General features: G+C 52.7%; 1 protein-coding gene across 1 annotated transcript; it reads right to left on the bottom strand.

Moving 5' to 3' along the window:
* Positions 1-275: 275 nt before the first annotated feature.
* On the bottom strand, positions 276-18910 carry EIF3B (eukaryotic translation initiation factor 3 subunit B). Its single transcript, XM_061153796.1, has 19 exons — positions 18375-18910; positions 14613-14805; positions 12997-13116; positions 12646-12703; positions 12325-12453; positions 11767-11924; positions 10904-11035; positions 10756-10822; positions 10366-10412; positions 9116-9326; positions 7829-7901; positions 6953-7075; positions 6019-6097; positions 5208-5346; positions 3742-3867; positions 3140-3217; positions 2707-2815; positions 2161-2279; positions 276-1568 (listed from the first exon to the last, which is right to left on the bottom strand). Exons 1-18 carry the CDS (start codon positions 18793-18795, stop codon positions 2176-2178), a joined length of 2367 nt encoding a protein of 788 aa, XP_061009779.1. The 5' UTR covers positions 18796-18910; the 3' UTR covers positions 276-1568; positions 2161-2175.
* Positions 18911-19880: the final 970 nt, after the last annotated feature.

The following is a 19880-nucleotide window of genomic DNA, read 5'->3' on the forward strand; positions in this document are numbered from 1 at the left end:
GAAGGTCCAGCCTCTGACCCCCTGGGAACTTGCTGTAGTCCACGTCACTGGGTTCCCCCATGAAGGCAAATCCCTCACACCCCGACTGCCCCGCAGCACGACAGAGACAAGGCCTGCGCAGGTGGCCACGAGCCCAGAGCCTACCTGGGGCCCAAGCTACACGCTGGGGACCCTGCCCTCCCCACCGACCCCACCAGGTGGGTCAGGAAATTGCTCCACGAAGGGCCAGCCCCAGGACACCCAGTTAGTTCTACAAAAGAAAGAATGCAAGGACAAGTGCTTAAGAAATTTTTATTCACAAACTATGCAAAAGTTACAACTAGCCAGTTTAAGACAGTGAAAAGTTAAGTTTTTTAAAAGCTCTGTTAAAAATCTGTTAATATGATAGAACCATGTGCTTGTTCCTTCCTAGGGCCATGAAATTAGAAAACGTGGGTCTCGACACAGTGAAGTCTGAGGAATAGGACAGGAACCAGAACTGCCGTGATTCTGAGGGGGTGAGGAGGAGCTGGAGGCGGCGGCGCTGCAGAGAAAGCACGGCTCCGGAGAGAGGAGGAGCCTGGAGCGCCTGGCCCGCGCGGGGAGGCCCAGCGGTCCCGGGGGAGCCGGCGGGTCAGGGACCACTCCGCGCCAGCCAGCTGAGCCACGGGGCCGACGGCTGCCTGTGCCTCGCCCCACAGGGTGTCTTAGGTCTGTACACAGTACGGGTCATGGCTGTGAACTCCAGGCGTCACTGCCTTTTACACTAAACTTCAGGTTCTGGGAGAAAGACAGACGTGGAAGAACTGCCGTTTCACAAGGCACGGAGGACAGCGCGACGCTGCGGTGAAGACGGGCCGAGGTACATGGGTTTGCTCAGTCCCTCCCGGGAGGGGAGGGTTAAATATTCAGGCAGGTGACAACTGTCAGTGTAAGTCTTCAAACCTGTGTGACTGAGCAAAAGGCTAAAGGGTTCTTTCTCATCAGGTGAACTGGCAAGTGCAGGAAACAAAACAGAAAGAAGAAACTGTGTCTGGGCTGACGCATCACTTCTCAGAGCTCAGCTGAAAAGGAGGGGACCCCGAGGGAGGCTGACGACCCCTCCGCGCCTCTCGAGTGCAGTGCTGGACACGAGCCCAAGGTGGCTGCTACTGCGGCAGACGGAAGAGGCACCGAGGTCAAGGCCGCTATCTACATTCAAAGAGGAGAAAGACAGCTTTTTCATACACGTTTGCTTTATTTCCGCGTTCAGCCTGTTGAGAGAACCTGTCACAACCTGAATGGCAGGGGGCGCACCATCCCGAGCGGCTCCCCTGCCGGCGGCCAGGGAGCCCGAGGGGCCCGCGCGGCTGTGCAGGCGCCGACCGCGGGAGGCAGGGCGCCGTCTGCAGTGCGAGAGATCCCCGAGGGGCAGCGCCGTCACGCCTCCGCCGCGGCGGGCGCTGGGGGCTGAAAGGCACAGCGACGTGTGGAGATGGCGACTTCCAGGCGTGGCCTCGGTCCGAGCGACAGAAGCACAGGAAGAAATTCAGGATGTGCAGGCTTTCTGCAAAAGGATGAGCTTGGTTCCAGCACAGCACACGGCGACACTGCAACAAGGAACACGGCTCACCCTCCGTCCCGGACGAGGGGCGGCGGCCCCGACCCTGGGAGCAGCAGGTGGAGGGACGCTCCAGCCCGATGCCTGCGGACGGGGGCCGCCTGGACAGGGTAGCCTCCACGCCCGCGCTCCTGCCACGGGGACCACACGGCCAGACAGCCCTGTCCCCCCCCAGACACACGGCGAGCTCTGAGGGCAGCGCCCCAGGTCCTCTGTCACTGAAGTCGACGTTCAAGCCACAGCTGACAGGGTTTTGGAGGCTCTTGTCCAGACCAAGCGGGGACTGACTGAACAGGCGCTGCGGCTGGTGTGGCCGCCCGTCTGATGGGCACCCCTGTCTTCTCCCAGCAAAGCCTCCCTTGGCCCTCTTCATGCCCACGGCCAAGCCCTACTGGGTTTCAGAGGAACATTGCTCCCTAAATGTGGAGTTCAAGGCCCAGAGTGCGGACACCAGGGTCTCCCCAGACTCCTCATGGCTCACAGGCAAGGATGTGGCTAACGCTGGATACAGGAAACTGGGCTTCACTCGCCACCTCCTTGCTTACTAAACAGGACGCCAACAGCTCCCCATCCCGTCTTACCACAGTGCTCTCGGATCACTCCTGATTTCCAAGGGGAATAATCTCCTCAGTGACAAAAAACTCGATGGTCTCCTCCTCCCAGTCGTCCACGTTGCTGTCCAGCTCGTCAGTGTCCACACCTGTGGGGAGTTTGCCGGTCACGCCGTGTATGTGTGCGGCACAAATCTGTGAAAGACGCCACCACCCCCACCCCTGCCACCACAGGCCAGTGTGAAAAACCGCAAGGTCCCTGCAAAGGAAGGTCCATGGCCTTGACCTGCTGGCAGCAGGAAACTCAGTTCTGTCAGGAATCTCTTAAAGACTCTGTTTATGATCGTTTTAAGAGGACTTCCCTGGGGGTCCAGTGGTTAGGACCAATGGAGCCCAGGGGCAATCCCTTGTCAGAGTGCTAAGACCCCACAAGCCACAAGCTGCGGCCAAAAAAAAAGGTTCTTTTTAATTCAGGCAACACTTGATGTTTTCCGAAAAATCTGGGAAAAGATCCAAAAGGGGAAAAATATTTTAACTATATGCTATAAAAGGTGTGTCCTGGGTTAACAAAGTTACCTCCTCGTAATTCTAGCCGTGCATTTTTCTGCTCCATATAGAGCTCTTGAGCCATTTTCCGGTATTTCCGGAAATCTTCCATCATGGTTCGTCTTCTCTCCACTAATTCCTGTGTGCAAAATTGGGAAACAACTTACAGGACGAACACTTACCTCACACCATTGTCTTCACTTTGCTCAATCAAGTGGGACTGAAACATGGTCAGGGGTGCCCAGCCTGACGGACAGGATGGCGTAGGGCTCCACTAGAGACGGTGGGGTGGGCACACCGGCCATATCTGCTTGCCCTCAGCTTCCTCTAGCGGCCCCTCCACCACACCCTCCCGTGGACGGAAGCCAGCCCTGGAGTCTGTCCCTCCGCCTGGTGTTGGCCTCTGCCATGAGGCGACAGGGACTATCTGGGCGCTTCCCTCATGCCTGGGGACAGGGCTAACCTTTGAGGCTTTGGACTGGCTCAAACGATCCTTCTGTTCAAAGATCTTGGAGTATTTCTTCAGATCCTTTTTAATTTGCTGAAACAAAGACAAGTCCCTCAGGATCAGCATATTCAAAGCCAAGAGCCACAGACACGCTCCTCACGGCTGCAGCATCAATGGTCAGCAGAGCACGGCCACCTGAGTGCTCAACACGGCGCCGGCCTCCAAGTTTCCCGCCGGCAGCCTTCCTTCCCCGGGATATACACTCACCCCTCAGAAGAGCCCTGATAAACACCGCGTGTCCCACCAGTCAGGTAAATCCCAGGTCTTACAGTCTCACCAGGACTTTCTAGCAGCCCATCACCCTTCACCCGCCCCTCCATCTCCAGAAACTTCCTACAACGGTTCTGATGTGGTCTCACAACCCAAATCTGTTTCCTCTGCTGAAACTACCCTCTTCCTTTTGGTTCTCACTGCTCTGCATCTCCTCAAAAGGTCTGCTGTGAAAGCCACACCTCCATTCCTCACTCATTATCACCCTGACAGTATCAGGAAGGAAAACCTTCTTCTCTTCACGCCAGTCACTGCCACGTCCCTGCAGCTGATGAGGAAAACCAGACCTTGATCTGATCCTGGCTCAGGAGCGTGGGGGGCCGAGGCCTCCAGAGCAGCTGGCAGAAGCGGTCCTTGCTGTTCTTCTGCAGAAGGCGGCCTTGGAAGGTCCACAGCCAGTAGGCATTGTCCACCTGGAAGAGAGCAGAGCCTCGCTACCTGCCCACCCCACCAGATGACCCCAGGACAGACCCTGAATCCTGTCAACAGACCTGGCAAAATTTACCATGTCACTCAATAAATGTCTGAGAACCAATCATTTGCCAGTGTTGTTGGCACTGGGGGACACCGTGAGCAGGGGAGGACCGTGGTGAAGACAGCTAAGAGGAGGCACTTGGCGGGACAGTGCAGTGCGTGCAGCAGCCAGAACAGCACCAGCAGAGCACTTGTGCCGGAACACAGATGACAGCCCGCCACCACCGCTCAGCACACATCTCTTCTGTACCAAGACCTTCTTGACGAAGGAAGCGGTGCCTACACCCTGGTGGACTCCCACTACTACTCGGGGGGCAGTAAACAGAGTGGTCAGCACACTCAGAGGATTTAGTGTCAGGGCGGGCCTTGGTGAGGGGACCTCTAAACAACAGGCCCGGGCACGGCCAACATACCCTGACCTGAACACAAGGACAGCATTCAAGACACTGCTTCCAGCAACATTTGCAAAGCTCTTGCTCCTAAAACTTCACTAAACACAATCACTCTGTCTCGACTGGTAAACGTGTGTGAGCTGGTTCAACTGTGAATACCTCAATCAGTAAAAATAGTCATTAAATATAAAGAAGGATCTTCAGCAAATTTTACCAGCAATGGGAATACTGTGCTTATGAAAAAGACAGTATAGACTGTGACTTGTACAGACACAAACTTCTCAGGCCCTGACTCTCCCAAGACCCAGAGAAAGCAGGTCCTCTCCCAAGAAAGTGCCAGTGCACACACGGCTCCCACCCTTCCAGGGGGGCCCCAGCCCGAGAAGCCCCCTGCCTGGCAGACTTCACAGCAGTTCAGCAAGCGCTGAGTCCTGCATCTGCCCCCACCAATACACCCTTGGATCTTTCGCTGAAGACAGACAGGATGATCTTTTCAGGAAGTTAAAAACAGAAATGACATATTTTCTCACATGCCAATTCAGTCAGCAAATCCTGACTGAAGGCTGACAATGTGCGGCAGTTTCAGATGCCAGGGATGTAGTTCAGGAGAAATGGCCCCTGTCCTCGTAATGTCTCAAGCCAGCAGGAAGAGAGGACAATGAATGGCTAACAATGGCTAAGGCGAGTTCGTGCTGTTGAGCGGGGGCACCATGAGAACACAGGGGAGGCAGAGAGGATGCAGGGACCAGGCTGGGGGAACCTCTGTGGACGAGGGCTGGGGACCCATAACGGCAAGATGCTCCACCACCCACAGAGCTACAGCCCTGGCGTGAGTGCACGGGCCCTGAGGCAGGAACAAGCAGGGCAGGGTGCTCGGGTCCCCGTACCTTGTGGCTCCACCATGACACGGAGGTGACGACATAGCGCCCAGTGGGGTCCCACTCCACGTCGGAGGCCATGTAGTGCTCTGCGATGTTCATGACTGTGCAGTCTGAAGTGTCAACAAACGCCAAGGCGCCGTTCATACTGGGGAGACAGCACGGCTGGAGTCACCGAGAGCAGCGTCTGCGCCCGCCCTTGGCTCAGGGTGAGCAGGCTTGGACTGGGAAGCCGGGTGTCCCGCCTGATCGCGGACACGGAAGTGATCACAGTGACACAGACGAGGCCCAGAGTGCACAAGCACCGCAGTGTCTGCTGTGATTGCTCCCGGAGGAAAGGCTGGCAGAGGCCAAGCCGCCAAACCACAGCAAGAGGCGCCCAGTGAGGCGGGGAGCCCCGCGGGCCCACAGGAGGCACCGCACGCTTGTCACAGGTTCTGCATGGCCTGCCGAACAACCAGGTGGGGAGCAAGGGGGTGAACATCCAGGTGCTCGTGGGCTCCCAGCCTGACCAAACACCCTTCCCACACAGACACGAGGCGCGCACATCGGGGAACTGGGTCACCAAGAGGAGGGTCTGTGTCCTCAGTCCCCGGTAGAAGCGTCTGCAAGGGGCCTGGTCCTGGCCACGTCTGGGCAGCAGGATGGAGACACCGCACGATTCACCCAGGTTGGGACGCCGTGTGGGAGGACCTGTCCCCACGCTCTCAGGGAGGCAGCAGAGCAACCTTCGGGGCCGGAGTCCAGGCCTGGGTCACGGTCTCCCCCAGCCCGCAGCCCCGCACAGGGCAAACCCACCTCCGCAGGCAGCAAAACCCACCTCCGCAGGCCAGCCAGCACAACGAACTGTCCTTGGGGGCTCCAGAAGATGGTGTTGGCCTGCTGCTTGTCGAACATCTCTGAAAGGAGAGGGTCAGAGGTCAGCGTGCAGCCGAGTGGGGACACCCCATGGATGTGCACACCGGACTCTGAGGTGCGCGCCTGCACCGTTAGGGGGCCTGGAGGGGTTCTCAAACTGCAGTGCTCCTTTAAATGACACAACACTGGGCCTGACAGAGCAATCAGACGAAGCTCCCCACTCAGGCCGTGCTACCGTGGGGACTGGACACCAGGGGAAGGAGTCCAGCTTCCATCAGATTCTCACAGAGATGCATGACCCCAAAAGCCTAGAAATCCATTCTAGTGACTCAAACATTTTTTAACTGAAAGAAGCTAATCCCACCATCTCTCCCAATGCTAACTGCTCAGTCCTGAAGGGGTGAAGCCTGGTCCTCATCTCTTTACTCAGGAGGGAGGAGCAGGGTGGGGAGGGGGACAGCACCACCCTAACAGGGAGGGGCAGGATTCTCAGACCAAAACCAGCACAGTGATCTGCAGGCTGACCCTGCAAGGGCAGGCAGGGTTGCAGGGGGCCTGGAAAGCAGAGGCACTTGGATGCTTGCTGTATCATAACCGACTTTACAACAGGAGGCCATGAAGTCTTCAGTTGTCCAAATTTCCTTTCATGACAAAGAAACTAATAACACTCAGTCTTGTGACCACCAGTTGACGACACCACAAAGGGATGCTCCCACAGACACCGCTGCTCAGGAGTGCGCAGAAGGCCCGTCCTTTGCAACAAACTCCCTCGGCACCACCATCAGCACCAGCCCACACGACCCTCTGTCCAGCCAAGCACTCTCCCAGGAGCAATAACCAAGCTCTGCCCCGGGCTCCCGTTCAGCTACTCTGAGACAGGCACAGGCGGCACTTACTAATAAGCTCAATCTTCCCGTTGCTCTTCACGTGGTAGAAGGAAACGGATATCCGGGGCGCCTCCCCATGCAGCACAGCAAACTTACTTCCGTTCGGTTCCCAGGCGAAGGCGATGATGGTTTCTAAGGCCAGGAAAAAACGGTGAGCTCCTTGGTCACAGAACATCATTTTCAGTTAAGGCTGTTCAAACAGAGACACCCCAGATTCTTCGGTTCATTAAAAGGCCCACAAGCAGCACAGCACAAAGACAGCAAGCTGAGCCCTGTGGAGCCGCCACGGCCGGCAGGGGCCCCCTGTACCCCGACCCCTGCCACAGGGGCAGGGCGGCTGGGGGTGAGCCCCCCACTCTCCTCACAGCACTGGACAGGGTCACGCGCTCTACCAGGCAGTGCCTTCCCATCCTCCTCACCCCAGTGAAACAGGATATACAGGCTAAACGGTCCACCTAACGGCGGGAACAGTGTCTCAAGTTTTCAGGAGTCCAAAAAACCAAAACACCACTACTAAACTGAGCACTTTCATAAGTAAGAGGTAAGAGGACAAGCCCTTCAGCTGCGTTGCTGGGTGTGTGGTGAAAACCTGCTCTTCACTCTCCTAAGCGTGAAACGGGTTGAACTTGTGTCCCTCTGCTATGTAAGCGGATCACGTGGTATGAATGAAAAAAAAGGGGGCGTCTCTTCACTTGGCAGCTGGGAAGGCTAAGAGACTGAAGCTGGGAAGGACAAAGAACCCGTGAACCAACCTATGCTTTGTAACATATAGACAGACGCCTGACCTCCGCCAGCCTGCCCGGGCCGTGAACTCCCAGGGAAGCGTATGAGTAGGTGTGATGGCTCGGGAGCCACTCAACCAAAGAACAGGACAGTGGCACTTGCCTTTCATCTCGACCACATCAACAGGCACCTGTTTTTCTCTCATTCGGAATATTTCAAAATTTGTGACAACACCCTGTTTAAAAGAAAAAAGAAGGGGCGACATTCTGAAAACTGAAAGCATGAGGCAGACTTAAAGGACAACTTAAGAATTTAATGAAGGATTAAACGTATACACCTGGTAGAGACATGAAACTCGGCAGTGACTGAAATGGTGAAAACAAGAGCTCTCAAACACTGATGAAGGCAGAGACTGGTACAATGTCTGGAGAAGAAACGGACCCCACGGCCCCAACCCAGACCCTACTTCAAGGCCTGCCCTAAGGTCACCTCCAGCAGACAGGCCTAGGGATCTGTACTGTGGCTTCTCTGCAAACCTTCTGTAGCACCCCAAAGGCCCACCAACTGGGACTGATCCAACTATTATTTCAAAACAATGGAACATACAGGTTCATGTAAAAAGCTGCATTATCCGTAATAGCCAAAAGATGGAGACAACCCACAGGCCCACCAAAGGATAAATGGGCAAACACGATACAACACAGTACACACTGCTCAACCATAAAAAACGATGAGGGACAAGCCTGCACCCCTGGCTCAGTGAAGGAAGCCAGATACGGAAGGCCACAGAGCATGACTCCGTTCCTGAGAAACGTCCAGAACAGGGATGCCCAGAGACAGGAAGCGGGAAAGCAGGTGAGAGGGTGTCAGGAACGGGGTGACGGCTGCTGCGTGAGGAGTTTCTTTCGGGGGTGATGGAAATGTTTTGGAGTTAAGACAGTGGTGACTGCTGCATGACTGCTACGTGACTGCATACCTCAGAAACTTTTTGTGAAAAAAATATTTCTGTTAGAAGGAAAAAAAAACCAGGAGTTTGTGTATAAACAAATGTTAAATGATACAAACAAACAAAGTCTGGATGCAGAACTGTGTCAAGCATGCTACTCTGTGTTTCCAAAGAAAAACCTAAAGAAAACAGTGTATTGTTTTAACACCTACAGAGAAGGAAGGTGGATGCCTGGCGGAGATCTCCCTGTCTTCTCTTATGAGCTCTGACCTATCTCAACTAAGTGACGCATCACCCAGTTTATAGGAAAGAATTACACTCTTCTGCTGGAATATGATGACAGTTCTAGCTAGCCATGATGCAACAGCTAACTTTTGGTGCCAGGTGGGCCTGAAAAAAAGTCTGAAGTTCGAACCAAAAATCCACGAACACTGCCACACTTCCCCCCACCCCCAAACAGCACTGAGTAGGCGGAATGACCCCGCCCACTGATGTCCACTTACCTGGGTGCCTTTTGGAGTCCTGTCTACTTTAACACACAAGTAATCTCCATTTTTCTGCCAATGCAGCTTGCAATCCACAACGTTAAATAGGTTTCTAACTCTGATCTCTTGTCTGGTAGGCAGCTGCATCAGGGTTACCCTGGCTGGAATATCTTTATCTTCAGGTACCCAAAAGGCTATTATGTTACCACCGGGGGACCAAGAAAAATCTCTGCAGAAGAAGAAAATAAAATGTTTACCAGGACCGGCTGAGCCGTGATGAGGAAGGCACAGAGAACGAAAGAGCTCACTCACTGTGTAAAGCGGGGCCCTGGCACATTCACCTCCCAGGACAGCATGGGAGCCAATACCACCGAGTGCCCACCTCCAGAGGCCTGCTCTGGGCTTCCTGGGCAGCCCGTTCTGTCCCCAGGACCACCGGGGGTTTTGGCAGACTCACTGGGTCAGTGAGCAGAGAGGCGATGATAACACCACCCACCAACATGCGGACTGAAGCCCCAGCTCTGAAACTCCACTCACACTCTTAACCACGAGCCAAGTAAAATAAACTTTAGATTGATGGACCATCTATGTGATTTCTGAACATTCATTAAGAGGTCAAAGGGAGAAAACCCCAGATTAAAAAATGTAAGTGAAGGAAGAAGTAGGGGCAATTCTCTTCACTGCAACATTTTAAAAGTGCCATTAACAAACAATTCACGAGTTCCTGTCCATGCAGAGCATATTCACTTTTGCTTTTACTGAGAATTAACACCCAGTTTTAATTATAAGCCATAATTTTGCCCAATACATAAATATAATAAAACAGTAAGAAATGTGCACATCCCCTGCACTGCTGATATTTCACTGCCCCCAGAGATTTCAGGTGGATAAAGACGTGCCTACTCTCTGACAGACCAAACCAGTCACAGCTCAGAGGCCAAGCAAACCCATGGCACACACCATCAGACTGACATGGAGACTCCCGACAAAGAGGAGACTCCTCTTCCTCAAAGACTGTGCCCCCGAGTCTCCCGTCCCCAGGCGGGAACGTGAAAGGAAGCAGCCCTCGAGAGGTCCCTACGAGCAGGAGCGGAGAACGCTGACGTGGCCACCAACGAGCAGCCCATGGCAGCAGGCACGAGCCTGCGGTGGCATCCCTATGCCTTGTGATTGGCACCAGCATTTTCTCCAAGGGTATAGGAGCCAGGTGCTAAAGGAGGGAGTTAATCCCCACTCCCACCCCAGCCTGTGCTGAGAGAGTCACTTACTTTATGCCAGAGATCTTCAAGCTCTTCTTGTCCAATAGACCCATAGACTGTGGAAAAAACGAGGTCACAACGGCGTCAAATCAGACCACTGTCTCAACAGCACATACAGTTCTTCACAGCGTGAGCTTGCTGAGGGAGCAGTGTCGGCACAGGGCGACAGACCAACTGGGACACGATCACCCACAGCACACCCTCCCAGGGCCGTTCCAACCACTCCCATCCCAGCTCCCCGTGGCAGCAGAAGACCCGAACCAGGGCCCGAGAACCCGAAAGGCAGACACCGGAAGACCACCCTCTCTCCTCTCGGCTACCACACACTAAGGAAAGCTCTGCGCCCGCAACAGCTCCTGACAGGGCAGGTCAAGTCAGGTAACCAAATAAGCCACTTACAGGAGTTTCATAGATACTGAGAGTATCAAGCGTCATTCTGGCAAAAAATTTACCATCGTGGCTCCACCTGAGGAAGAAAAAAGAAGTGCCAAGCTGGCCGATGAAGATGGGGGCACAGAGGCCACCGTGGCTACCCAGGGCCACTTACTTAAAGATGGGCCAGTGGGCTGAGCTCTCACAGTGGAAGCCTCTCTTCTTCTGCCCGGTGAGGATGTCCCAGATGATGATGGCCTGGGGGTCATCCTGAGTGTCCATCAGGGGGCTGAAGGTCACCAGGTACCTGCAGCAGAGGGCACAGCATCAGCCCCTGCAGCCCCGCCTCCCCTCCTGTGAGGATACGCCAAGAACCAGCCACAGGGGGCGTGACGGGCTTCTGCTCCCAAACGTGACTCCAGGCACAAGGGAGGGAGACTCCTGGGACAAGCATTCAAGACTCGTGCAACCAGCACCTTCTCCAGCCCTCCAGGCTCCCCAAAAACGTCATCCCGTCCAGAGAGCCCACTCCAGATACAGAGCAGAAGCACTGTGGCACACGCCACTCAGGCCTGCCCGGCACAGCAGCGTGCTCCAAGGGTCACCTTAAGGTGTTCCTCTGATAAAATCGAAACAAGGAAAGATCCAGTGGGTTCCCAACAAAAGTCCGCTATGTGCACTAGCGGAAGGGGTGGTGTGGAATGCTCACACTTTCTTTTCCTTGGACTCATCAGGTAAAGAGCACCAATGGTCGTGAGCAGCACCCAAAGGGGACTGGTCTGGGCCCTGCAGTGGACACCGATGGCAGTGGGTGCTCAAGGCCCTTGTTAGACGACAGGGTTTACACACGTGTGGAGAGAGGAAGTGATAAAGCACGTGCAACAAAATATGACCCATCACGGTAAAGAGCACACAGGAATCCTCTGTGCTCTCTTATGACGATTCTACTTTACAGTGGCAATTATTGCAAAATAAAGCTTTAGAAAATCACCTACAGAGGGCTGGCAGTACCCCATTTGCCATTTTATAACGGCTTACCTTTCACAAGGTGAGAAATCGATAAGCTGAACCCCTTGGTGGCTGAATCTCTGAATCTGTTTGAATTTCTCTCCCCCCCACAGAGCAATGCCTCGCTGGTGAAAGGTGGCCAGGTAGGTTCCCTTAGGAGACCAACGCACATATGTCTCTGTCCATCGCTGTGGAAAAAGCCAGTGCCAACGTTAACACAACAAAAAAACCAAACACAAAGACTCCAAAGTCTATAATGAATTTAGTTCCCAAACTTTTAACTAAAAATACAAGAAGCCTATTCACTTCCTAGGATTTGTTTCAAAGCTGGAAGAATAAAAGTTGCTGTCAAGAGGGGTAACCTTAAAGCACATGATACTTCACCTGCTCATGTACCAAGCTCCTCTTTTTCTTTCTGGCCATGCCACGTGGCTTGTGGGATCTCGGTTCCCTAATCAGGGATCAAACTCAGGCCCGTGGCAGTGAAAGTGCGGAGTCCTAACCATTGGACCGCCAGGGAATTCCCACCACACCCTTCTTTGTTAAGGAAACCCAGCAGTGAGTCCCTGCCTGGCAGCAAATACCCACCGCTCTCTCCTCGATGGAGACCGGGTCCTTCACATCATTCCAGAATATGGACGTGCGGTCCCCGCTCTCGAAGATCACACTGTACTGATCTCTGCACTCTGCCTCTTCAAGCCAGTAGCGCAGGTTTCCCTAAAGGAGCCAAGTGCAAGGGATGGAATACGTTTCCTTAATTTTAGCCAAAGAAAAATTATATTCATAACTGTCACACTTAGCAATATGACGAATTCACTCAGCACCATTAATTCCTAAGGAAGTCACTGCTTCAAGCCAAGAGGCTAGCCACCATTTCTTGTAATTACATACAGATTTTATGCAACATACCAGGTCTTTGAAAGGTTGTTTCTCTGGAATATCCCATTCATCACTGATGGTCATGTACCTAGAAGATCAGTGACACTCAGATGACCACAAGGGTGAGTGGTTCTCGGCCAGGTAGTCACCCACCCCTCCCCGAAAAGGACTGGCTTTGCTTGGTCATTATTGGTGAGGGGGTGCGGGGCGGGGGGAGGCGGAGCAGCTGGCCGGGGATGTCAAACGACCCTGCACTGTCTGATGGGAGAGTGCAGCCTCCTGAAAGGCCACTAAGTACCCACCGGCCTCCTGGGGCAGAAAGGCCTGACCATGCATGCTCAGGAAGATGTCTAGGATCTCCTGGGCTGAGTCAGAACTTACTTGTCAAAATCAGTGAAGAGGTTGACTCTGAACGTGTGCTGCTTGTCGAGCTTGTAGCCATCAGCATTTTTCACAGCGTCCAACGCGTGGGCAGGGGATGCGTATTCCAGGAAAATATACCTGAATCGAGGGAGAGGGCAACTCACAAGAATGCAGACCCAAAGAACAGGCAGGTCATGCTCCACACACCCAGGCCCCCGCAGGACTTGTACGCACCACGAGCATCCATGACCCGTTTGCCCACCACGTCCTGGAAGCAGTCAGGTCCCTAGCAGAGCAGCTATAAACATGAACAGAATCCCAACACAAGAGCCAATGCCTCTAAAATTAACCAAAAAATGCTCACTACCCTGACTATGGTAACCGTTTTATGGATGTACATGTTCATCAAAACTTATGAAATTGTACACTTTAAAACTCTCTGACTTGACTGTGTGTCAAATATCTTTCAACAAAGCTGTCTATAAAAAACAAGAATAAAAAAAAAACAAGAATATTCTGATACTGTGTATTACAGGCAAAATCACAAAGGCTCTCAGAGAATGTTTCATTTTCGTAAAAATCACACATGCAACTGCTCCAAAAAAGGTTATCCTCCCACCTTTCTGAAGCAGAAAATGTAAGAAATATTACTTGTGTGTGATCAATTTTGCAAGAAATTAAATCTATTCTAGGCAGTATCTAAAATCTGAAATTAAAAAATGAAGTTTATACTACTTTCTCATTCCTGTCCCATAAAAGATGATTTTGCCCATACTCAGAGGCTGATGTTTTTATGAAATTTTAATGGAGAAAGTCTGACAAGTGTGTGGCGCAACCAACAGAACTTTGATTACTGCCGGCTGAGCACAAGCTGGGAACGACCACGCGGGTGTCTCTGGGGATCGCCCAGAGGCGCTGCAGACGGCCACTATGCAGGCGCACTCTCTCCTGTACCCAGAAGAGGACAGGCTTCCCAACTGCTGCTCAAAACAGGAAAACAGATAAACTGTCCCATGACAGAGCACCACAGTGTTTACAAGGAAGCAATCAGAATTACATTTACCAACACAGAAAATCTAATATTGAATTTAAAAAGCAAACTGTAGGACACATACCTCATGCTATTGTTTTTAAAAGACACGATATTTCAGGTAACACCACAAAAAAGTTACCAACTGAACAATGACACAATGCTTTCCTTTAGACTCTAACAAGTACCCCCATTTCAGATGTTAAAATGTGGGAGAAAAGCATATTTTAGAATCAAAATACCATACGTCAGATGTTCCTGAAGTCCTGCCAACCCCCAGATTTGCCTGGATTTACCTCGCATCAATCACTGTTCAAGGACAGAAGAGACCGAGCTCCGATGTCCCAGCAGCTCAGCAGCCGACTCACAAAACCCAACTCAGAACCAGAGGCCCGTGTCCTTCTCCCTCCCATTGACGGTCCCTGCCCCGAGGCCCGCCTCAGCACACAAGGCCGGCTCAGCGCTGCGCTGCACTAGCCCATCCACCGGAGTCCGCACTAGCCCATCCACCGGAGTCCGCAGCGCACCATCGCACCATCGCCTTCACGGCGTCAGCTGCCAAGAAAACACAAACCACACGTCCGTGCTGGAGGACATCACTCACCCTTTTGTCCTTCCGTCCTCCTCTGGATAAAAATCGTTTGTGATTTTCCCAAACTTGGAGAAGATCTTATGGATGACGTTTTTGAGTTTCTCCAGGCGGTCGGGCCCCACCTGAGGCACGTTGTCTACCACAATCACCGAGTCGATCCCGTCTGCTTCCTGCGGCCGGTCTTTGAGCACGTCCCCCAGCAACTCTGCAGGAGGGGAAGGTGTGCCGAGTGATTTTCTCTCACCAAGTTAATGCACCAGGTTAGCACACTGAACAAATCTCCAAAAAGTAAAAAATGCATAATTAATCTGAATGCTTTTGCTCCGAACATTAAGATATTACAGCCCTGGCTTGACTAAAAATTTAAACTTGAAATAATTGGGAGGACTGTAACTCTTTGCACTCCTCCTAACAGTCAAAATATGTCAATTAATAGGCAATATTAAATGAATTTTTAAAAAATTTTAAAAAAACTTTTCCCTCTATCCCCAAATGAATTTTTTTTTTATTTACTTTTTTATTTTTTTCCCAAATGAATTTTTTAAAAAAGCCTTTAACAATGAAGAGGCAAAGAGGATGGACTTTTACCAGAAAAAAAAACAAAAACAAAGTGAGCTGAGGAACACTTGTGGTAAGCCTTCTCCGACCCATCTCTCTTACAAACTCATCACCCAAGGTTCTTCACGTAAAGCAACCTTGTTTGAAGACAGCATGGGACAGAGACTGGCACTTAAACCAGGCAACTAGAGACTACAGAAGCTCATGAAAGCACGCAAGTGATGCGTCCTATAGGTTGCGGTGTCTCCAGCTGGACAAAATACCTGGCGGTATTACCACCGGGAGACACCAGCCATTTAGACATTAGATTGTAAACACTTAGAACAGTGCTTGGAACATAGCAAGAAACGTCAACTAGTATTTTCATAACTTCATGCAAAAGCTCAAAATGCATTCTGTTCACGTGACAGAACAGAAATTAAAATCACAGAACCCAAATCTTAAGTGCTCTCAGTAACACAGATCTTCCTCGACTTATAATGGGGTTACTTCCCAATAAACCCATTTTTGAACTATTGTAATTCAAACCATCACAATTTCAGGACTGTCTGTACAGGCAAAATGAATGTCCAAGGTAATTTTTAAACAACAGCTGAAGAACAAGGGCTTATTATCTGTGTATCTATGTGTTCTAGAACCTAATTATGACTAGTTTTTTAAGTATTTCAACATTATATAGGACACATGTCAGAAAATATTCTTTGTTGTATTTTATTTTCAAAAGTTGAGGTGGAAAAAAAAAAGTTGAGGTGAATTTTCTCCACTTTAGTGCTTGAAATTTTCAATAATAAAAAGTCTTTAAAAAAGGAAAAAGTAATTTCCAGAGGCAAGTCCTGTTATAAACTACCTCTGATGAATTTAACACCTTTATGAATGATATTGGAAATGTTGCCTTAGATAAAAGAACTTCCATTTAAATTTCAATGAAGCTAAAATCGTGACCAAACAAAGAGGAAACAGAAGGAAAGAGGCAGATTAGGGTATCTTCCCTACAGAGACTGGACTCAGATGCTTGGGTGACTTTTAAAGCTGACTTACCAAACTTTTACATCACCTGTTAAGCCTGATCTGAATTTACAAGGTTTACAGTAAGAAGCTCAGCTTTTATACAAACCGTGGACTCCTTCCCACAATCTTGAAGTGTCTAGCTTTACAAGAACCCGCCCATACACAGTAAGGGAATGAGCATAGTAACTACACGAACACACTTCCTTCTCATCACGGCCCACGCATCTGGTTACTCTTGGCTCATGGATTTCCAATCTGACTCCAGAAGAAATACAAAAAATGCACGTCTCAAGACTTAAGTACCAAAGACATTTGCTCAGAACCTCTACCACGTTTGCCTCGTTGAGCACCAAGGACGAAAGACGCTGTGATTAAGATGCAACTGTGCGACAGTATCAGGGAGGGGGCAGACACAGGCACCAGAGCTGTGGAGCTCGCAGGAGGGTTTGTCATGACACTCAGTCCATTTTCACAAGAACCAGTACCTTGAGCATCACTCTGACCCTATAGGACAGTTCTCACCAAACAGAAAACACATGAGCTACTGACTACAACCACTGGCCTCAAGAAGACCGACAGCTTGCTCGATTTTAGCTTCTTAGGACCAGGAGCCTCACAGGTCCCTCTGAAGAAGTATCAGGATCACAAGGGCTTCCAGAGGCCCTCCCAGCAGCCACCTGGCTTGGCTGGCCTGTGCTCACGTCAGCATCCTCTGTCACACCATAAGTCACAATCCAGAAATCCTGTCTGATTAGGTGTGTTCAAATAATACTTAAAAAAAAAAAGTGAATACCGAAGGACTCAAAATGAGCTTTAAAACCACAACTTAAGATTTTAAAATATAAGAAAAACTGGGGCAGTAAACAACAGTGGTCTAAGCTGGGGGGACGTAATGAGGAGGGGTGGGCTACCAAGCAACACTGCCTCTGTGGATTCTCAGCAACCAACTCCCCAGGAAACACACTCTGTTAGAGGTGAATGGCTGAGGGGCTTTGACTGGGTCAGCGGCTCCCAAGTCCTCACGAACAGGAAAGTGCAGCCTTTCCTGCTTTTCCTGCTGAAATGTCTTTTGCCCCATGAAACAAAGTGTAAGACAATGCTGACAATAACCTTTAAACTTCTGTTTCAAATAAGTCATTATGGGGTACATCCCAAACCTATACAGTATCAGTTACCTCTCAATAAAACTGGATGAAAAAAAAGAAGCACTTGATAAAGAATTTTAAAATAAACTATGTTTCTAAGTCAAACAACTCTATGTTCTCTAAACTTTCTCATTTTATGTGAGATTCTTTATGATTCTGACTCAATCTCAGTGATGAGACATGTTCCCCCGCCAATCTTTCTATCTCTACGTGGTAACATCTTATTTTTCTGGTGTTTCATCAGCTTTTTCAATGGTGTTTTACTCATTATTCCATTTTAATAACGTGGCCAATATGCAGAGGAATCCATTGATGTGCTCCCAGCCTGAAGAGTCACAATGGCTTAACAACAAACAACGCAAAAACAAAAACAAATGAGATCAGGCATCATCAGAAGTCACCTTAGGAAACAGGCTCTCTCAGGCAAAAAGCAGAAAAAATGACTGTTAGTCGGAACCAAGGCAGAACCAAAGCTATAATATACTACAATTCAAGCATATCATTGCTAACAGAAGGACGGTAGCATGCCTACAGATTTAGGAAAAGAGATGGGAACAGGTATCTGGCAAGCCTGCCTGGGACTGTCCCACTGAGGACCTCTCTGAGGACAGACGCTCCTGTGGGGCAGCCGGGGCCAAAGAACCCAGTCTGACCACTCCGCTCTGCCCACTCCTGAGACAGCGTCCGTCCACCCCTACGGACACGGCACCGAGTCAGTTTGAGGCCTCTGACAGGCAGGCCTGGCGGCTCACTCGGGGCACCCAGACCTCGGAGGAAGCGCTGTCACCCAGGACCGTGCAGCACGTGGAGCGTCCTGCCGGGCCCTGATGACCACACCGCCGCACACTCGGCCACAGCTCCTGCGGGCCCGCCGCCGACCCTCGCCGCCCTGCAAATTCCCGGCTGCAGTGCCAGTGTCTGGCTCGCCAAATTGTCTCCCCCTGCGCCCCTCCTTCTTTCGGAGAAAAGACGGCGATCCAGGCGCTCACGGAAGCCTTCCCCAGGTGCGGGGAGTCAGGCGTGGGGCCGGGAACCTCGGTGTGGCGCGGGCCCGCCGCCTCACCTTCCTCGCTCACGTCGTCCACGAAGTCCTCGGGGTCGCTGAAGGAGGGCTCGTCCGCGCCGCCGTCCTCCGCCGCACCGTCCGGCTCCCCGCCCGCCCCCTCGGACCCGGCCTCGGCCGCCGCGTCCTGCGCCTGCTCCGCCGGGCCTTCGCCTGCGAGCGGGGCAGGGAACTCCTCGGGCGGCGGCGGGGTGGCGCCGGGGGTCGCGTCAGCCTTCTCCTCCCCGTCGGCCGCAGGCTCGGCCGGCCCCTCAGGCCCCGGCCCGGCCTCCGCCTCCGCGTCCTCGCCGCCCGCCGCCTCCTGCACGCCGGGCCGCGCCACCTCCGCCCCCGGCGATGGCTCGGCGGCCGGCTGCTCCGGCCCGGGCTCGGCGCGCTGCTCGGCCGCCTCAGGCGCCGCCACGTTCTCCGCGTCCTGCATGGCCCTCCGCTGCCGCCTCGCCGGGTCTCGCCGCGCTTCCGACTCTCCCAGGCCGCACCGCGCGCCTACCTCCCGGCCATGTGCGTGCGGCGGGGCCGCCCACGGGCACGGGGGGGCGGCCGCGGCCTGACGCCGTCCCGCGCGCCCGGACGAGCTCACAGGGTGGGACTGTGTCCGCCGGGGATTGCGGCGGCTCCCCCGCCACAAGCGCCGGTCCCAGGCTGAGCAGCACCCTTGTGTCGGTCAGTCTACACGCGGCTTGAGAACCAGGCTACCCCACCTCAGAAAGCGGGTGGTTCCGTCCAACATGGCAGCACCGCGTCCTCCTCCCATCAGGCCGTGCGGTGGGGAGAGACCACCTGTGACGCCGCAGGGAGGCATCAGGCGTCCGCCCAGCGCGCGGAGCGCGAAAGGGCCCTTCGCCTAGACACTGTTGCCAGCAGGAACGCTAACACAAAGTACTTTGGTTGGGATATCTTGGCCTTTCGCCAAACAGTTCAACTTACATTACCAAGTTCCACCTCTACACTTCGGCTTTTAGACTCGTCTACTGACTGGGCAAAAGAATGGGCGGTTCCAAAAGATAGAAGGAATACTTGGCGAGCCAGAGAAGGCCCGGCCTGCTACAGGGACGACCGCCTGGCGCAACACAAAAACGAACGAGCGCTGCTTTGAACCCTCACACCCACGTTCACCGCAGCGGCTGTAATTCCGCCTTTCCCCGTTCTGATGGTCACCATGGTTCGACCCACGCGGGCCTCCGCCCCCTGACGCGCGCGAGAGCGCGGCCACGGGGCGGGGCGGGACCAGGCGTGGAAGGGGCGGGGCCATATCGTGATGGGCGGGGTCTCCGCGGGGCGGGGCTAGAGGGCGGGGCCTGGGCGGCCAGGTACTGAGTTACCTGAGGCGCAGGGGCGCGGAGACTCTGGCAGGTATACCGTGTTTGCATCTCTGTCTTTTCGATTTTGCGGAGCGCGCGGGCCTCCGCTCAGTGTAAATGTTTTAGTTCTTCTAAGAAAGAAGGCGGTGCTACGGCGGCAGGCGGGACGGGAGTTTAGGACGGTGAAGACGGATAGGGTGCCGGC

This window comes from Dama dama, chromosome 10 (assembly GCF_033118175.1).
Source record: "Dama dama isolate Ldn47 chromosome 10, ASM3311817v1, whole genome shotgun sequence".
In the NCBI taxonomy this organism is placed as follows: domain Eukaryota; kingdom Metazoa; phylum Chordata; class Mammalia; order Artiodactyla; family Cervidae; genus Dama; species Dama dama.

Coding starts and splice junctions, on each gene's coding strand:
- EIF3B (XM_061153796.1), bottom strand. CDS start 18,795: ATGCAGGACGCGGAGAACGTGGCGGCGCCTGAGGCGGCCGAGCAGCGC. Junction 12,704..12,996: donor CTCTTCACTGATTTTGACAA/GTAAGTTCTGAC, acceptor CTGATCTTCTAG/GTACATGACCATCAGTGATG. Junction 3,218..3,741: donor TGAGCCAGGATCAGATCAAG/GTCTGGTTTTCC, acceptor TCTTTGTTTCAG/CAAATTAAAAAGGATCTGAA.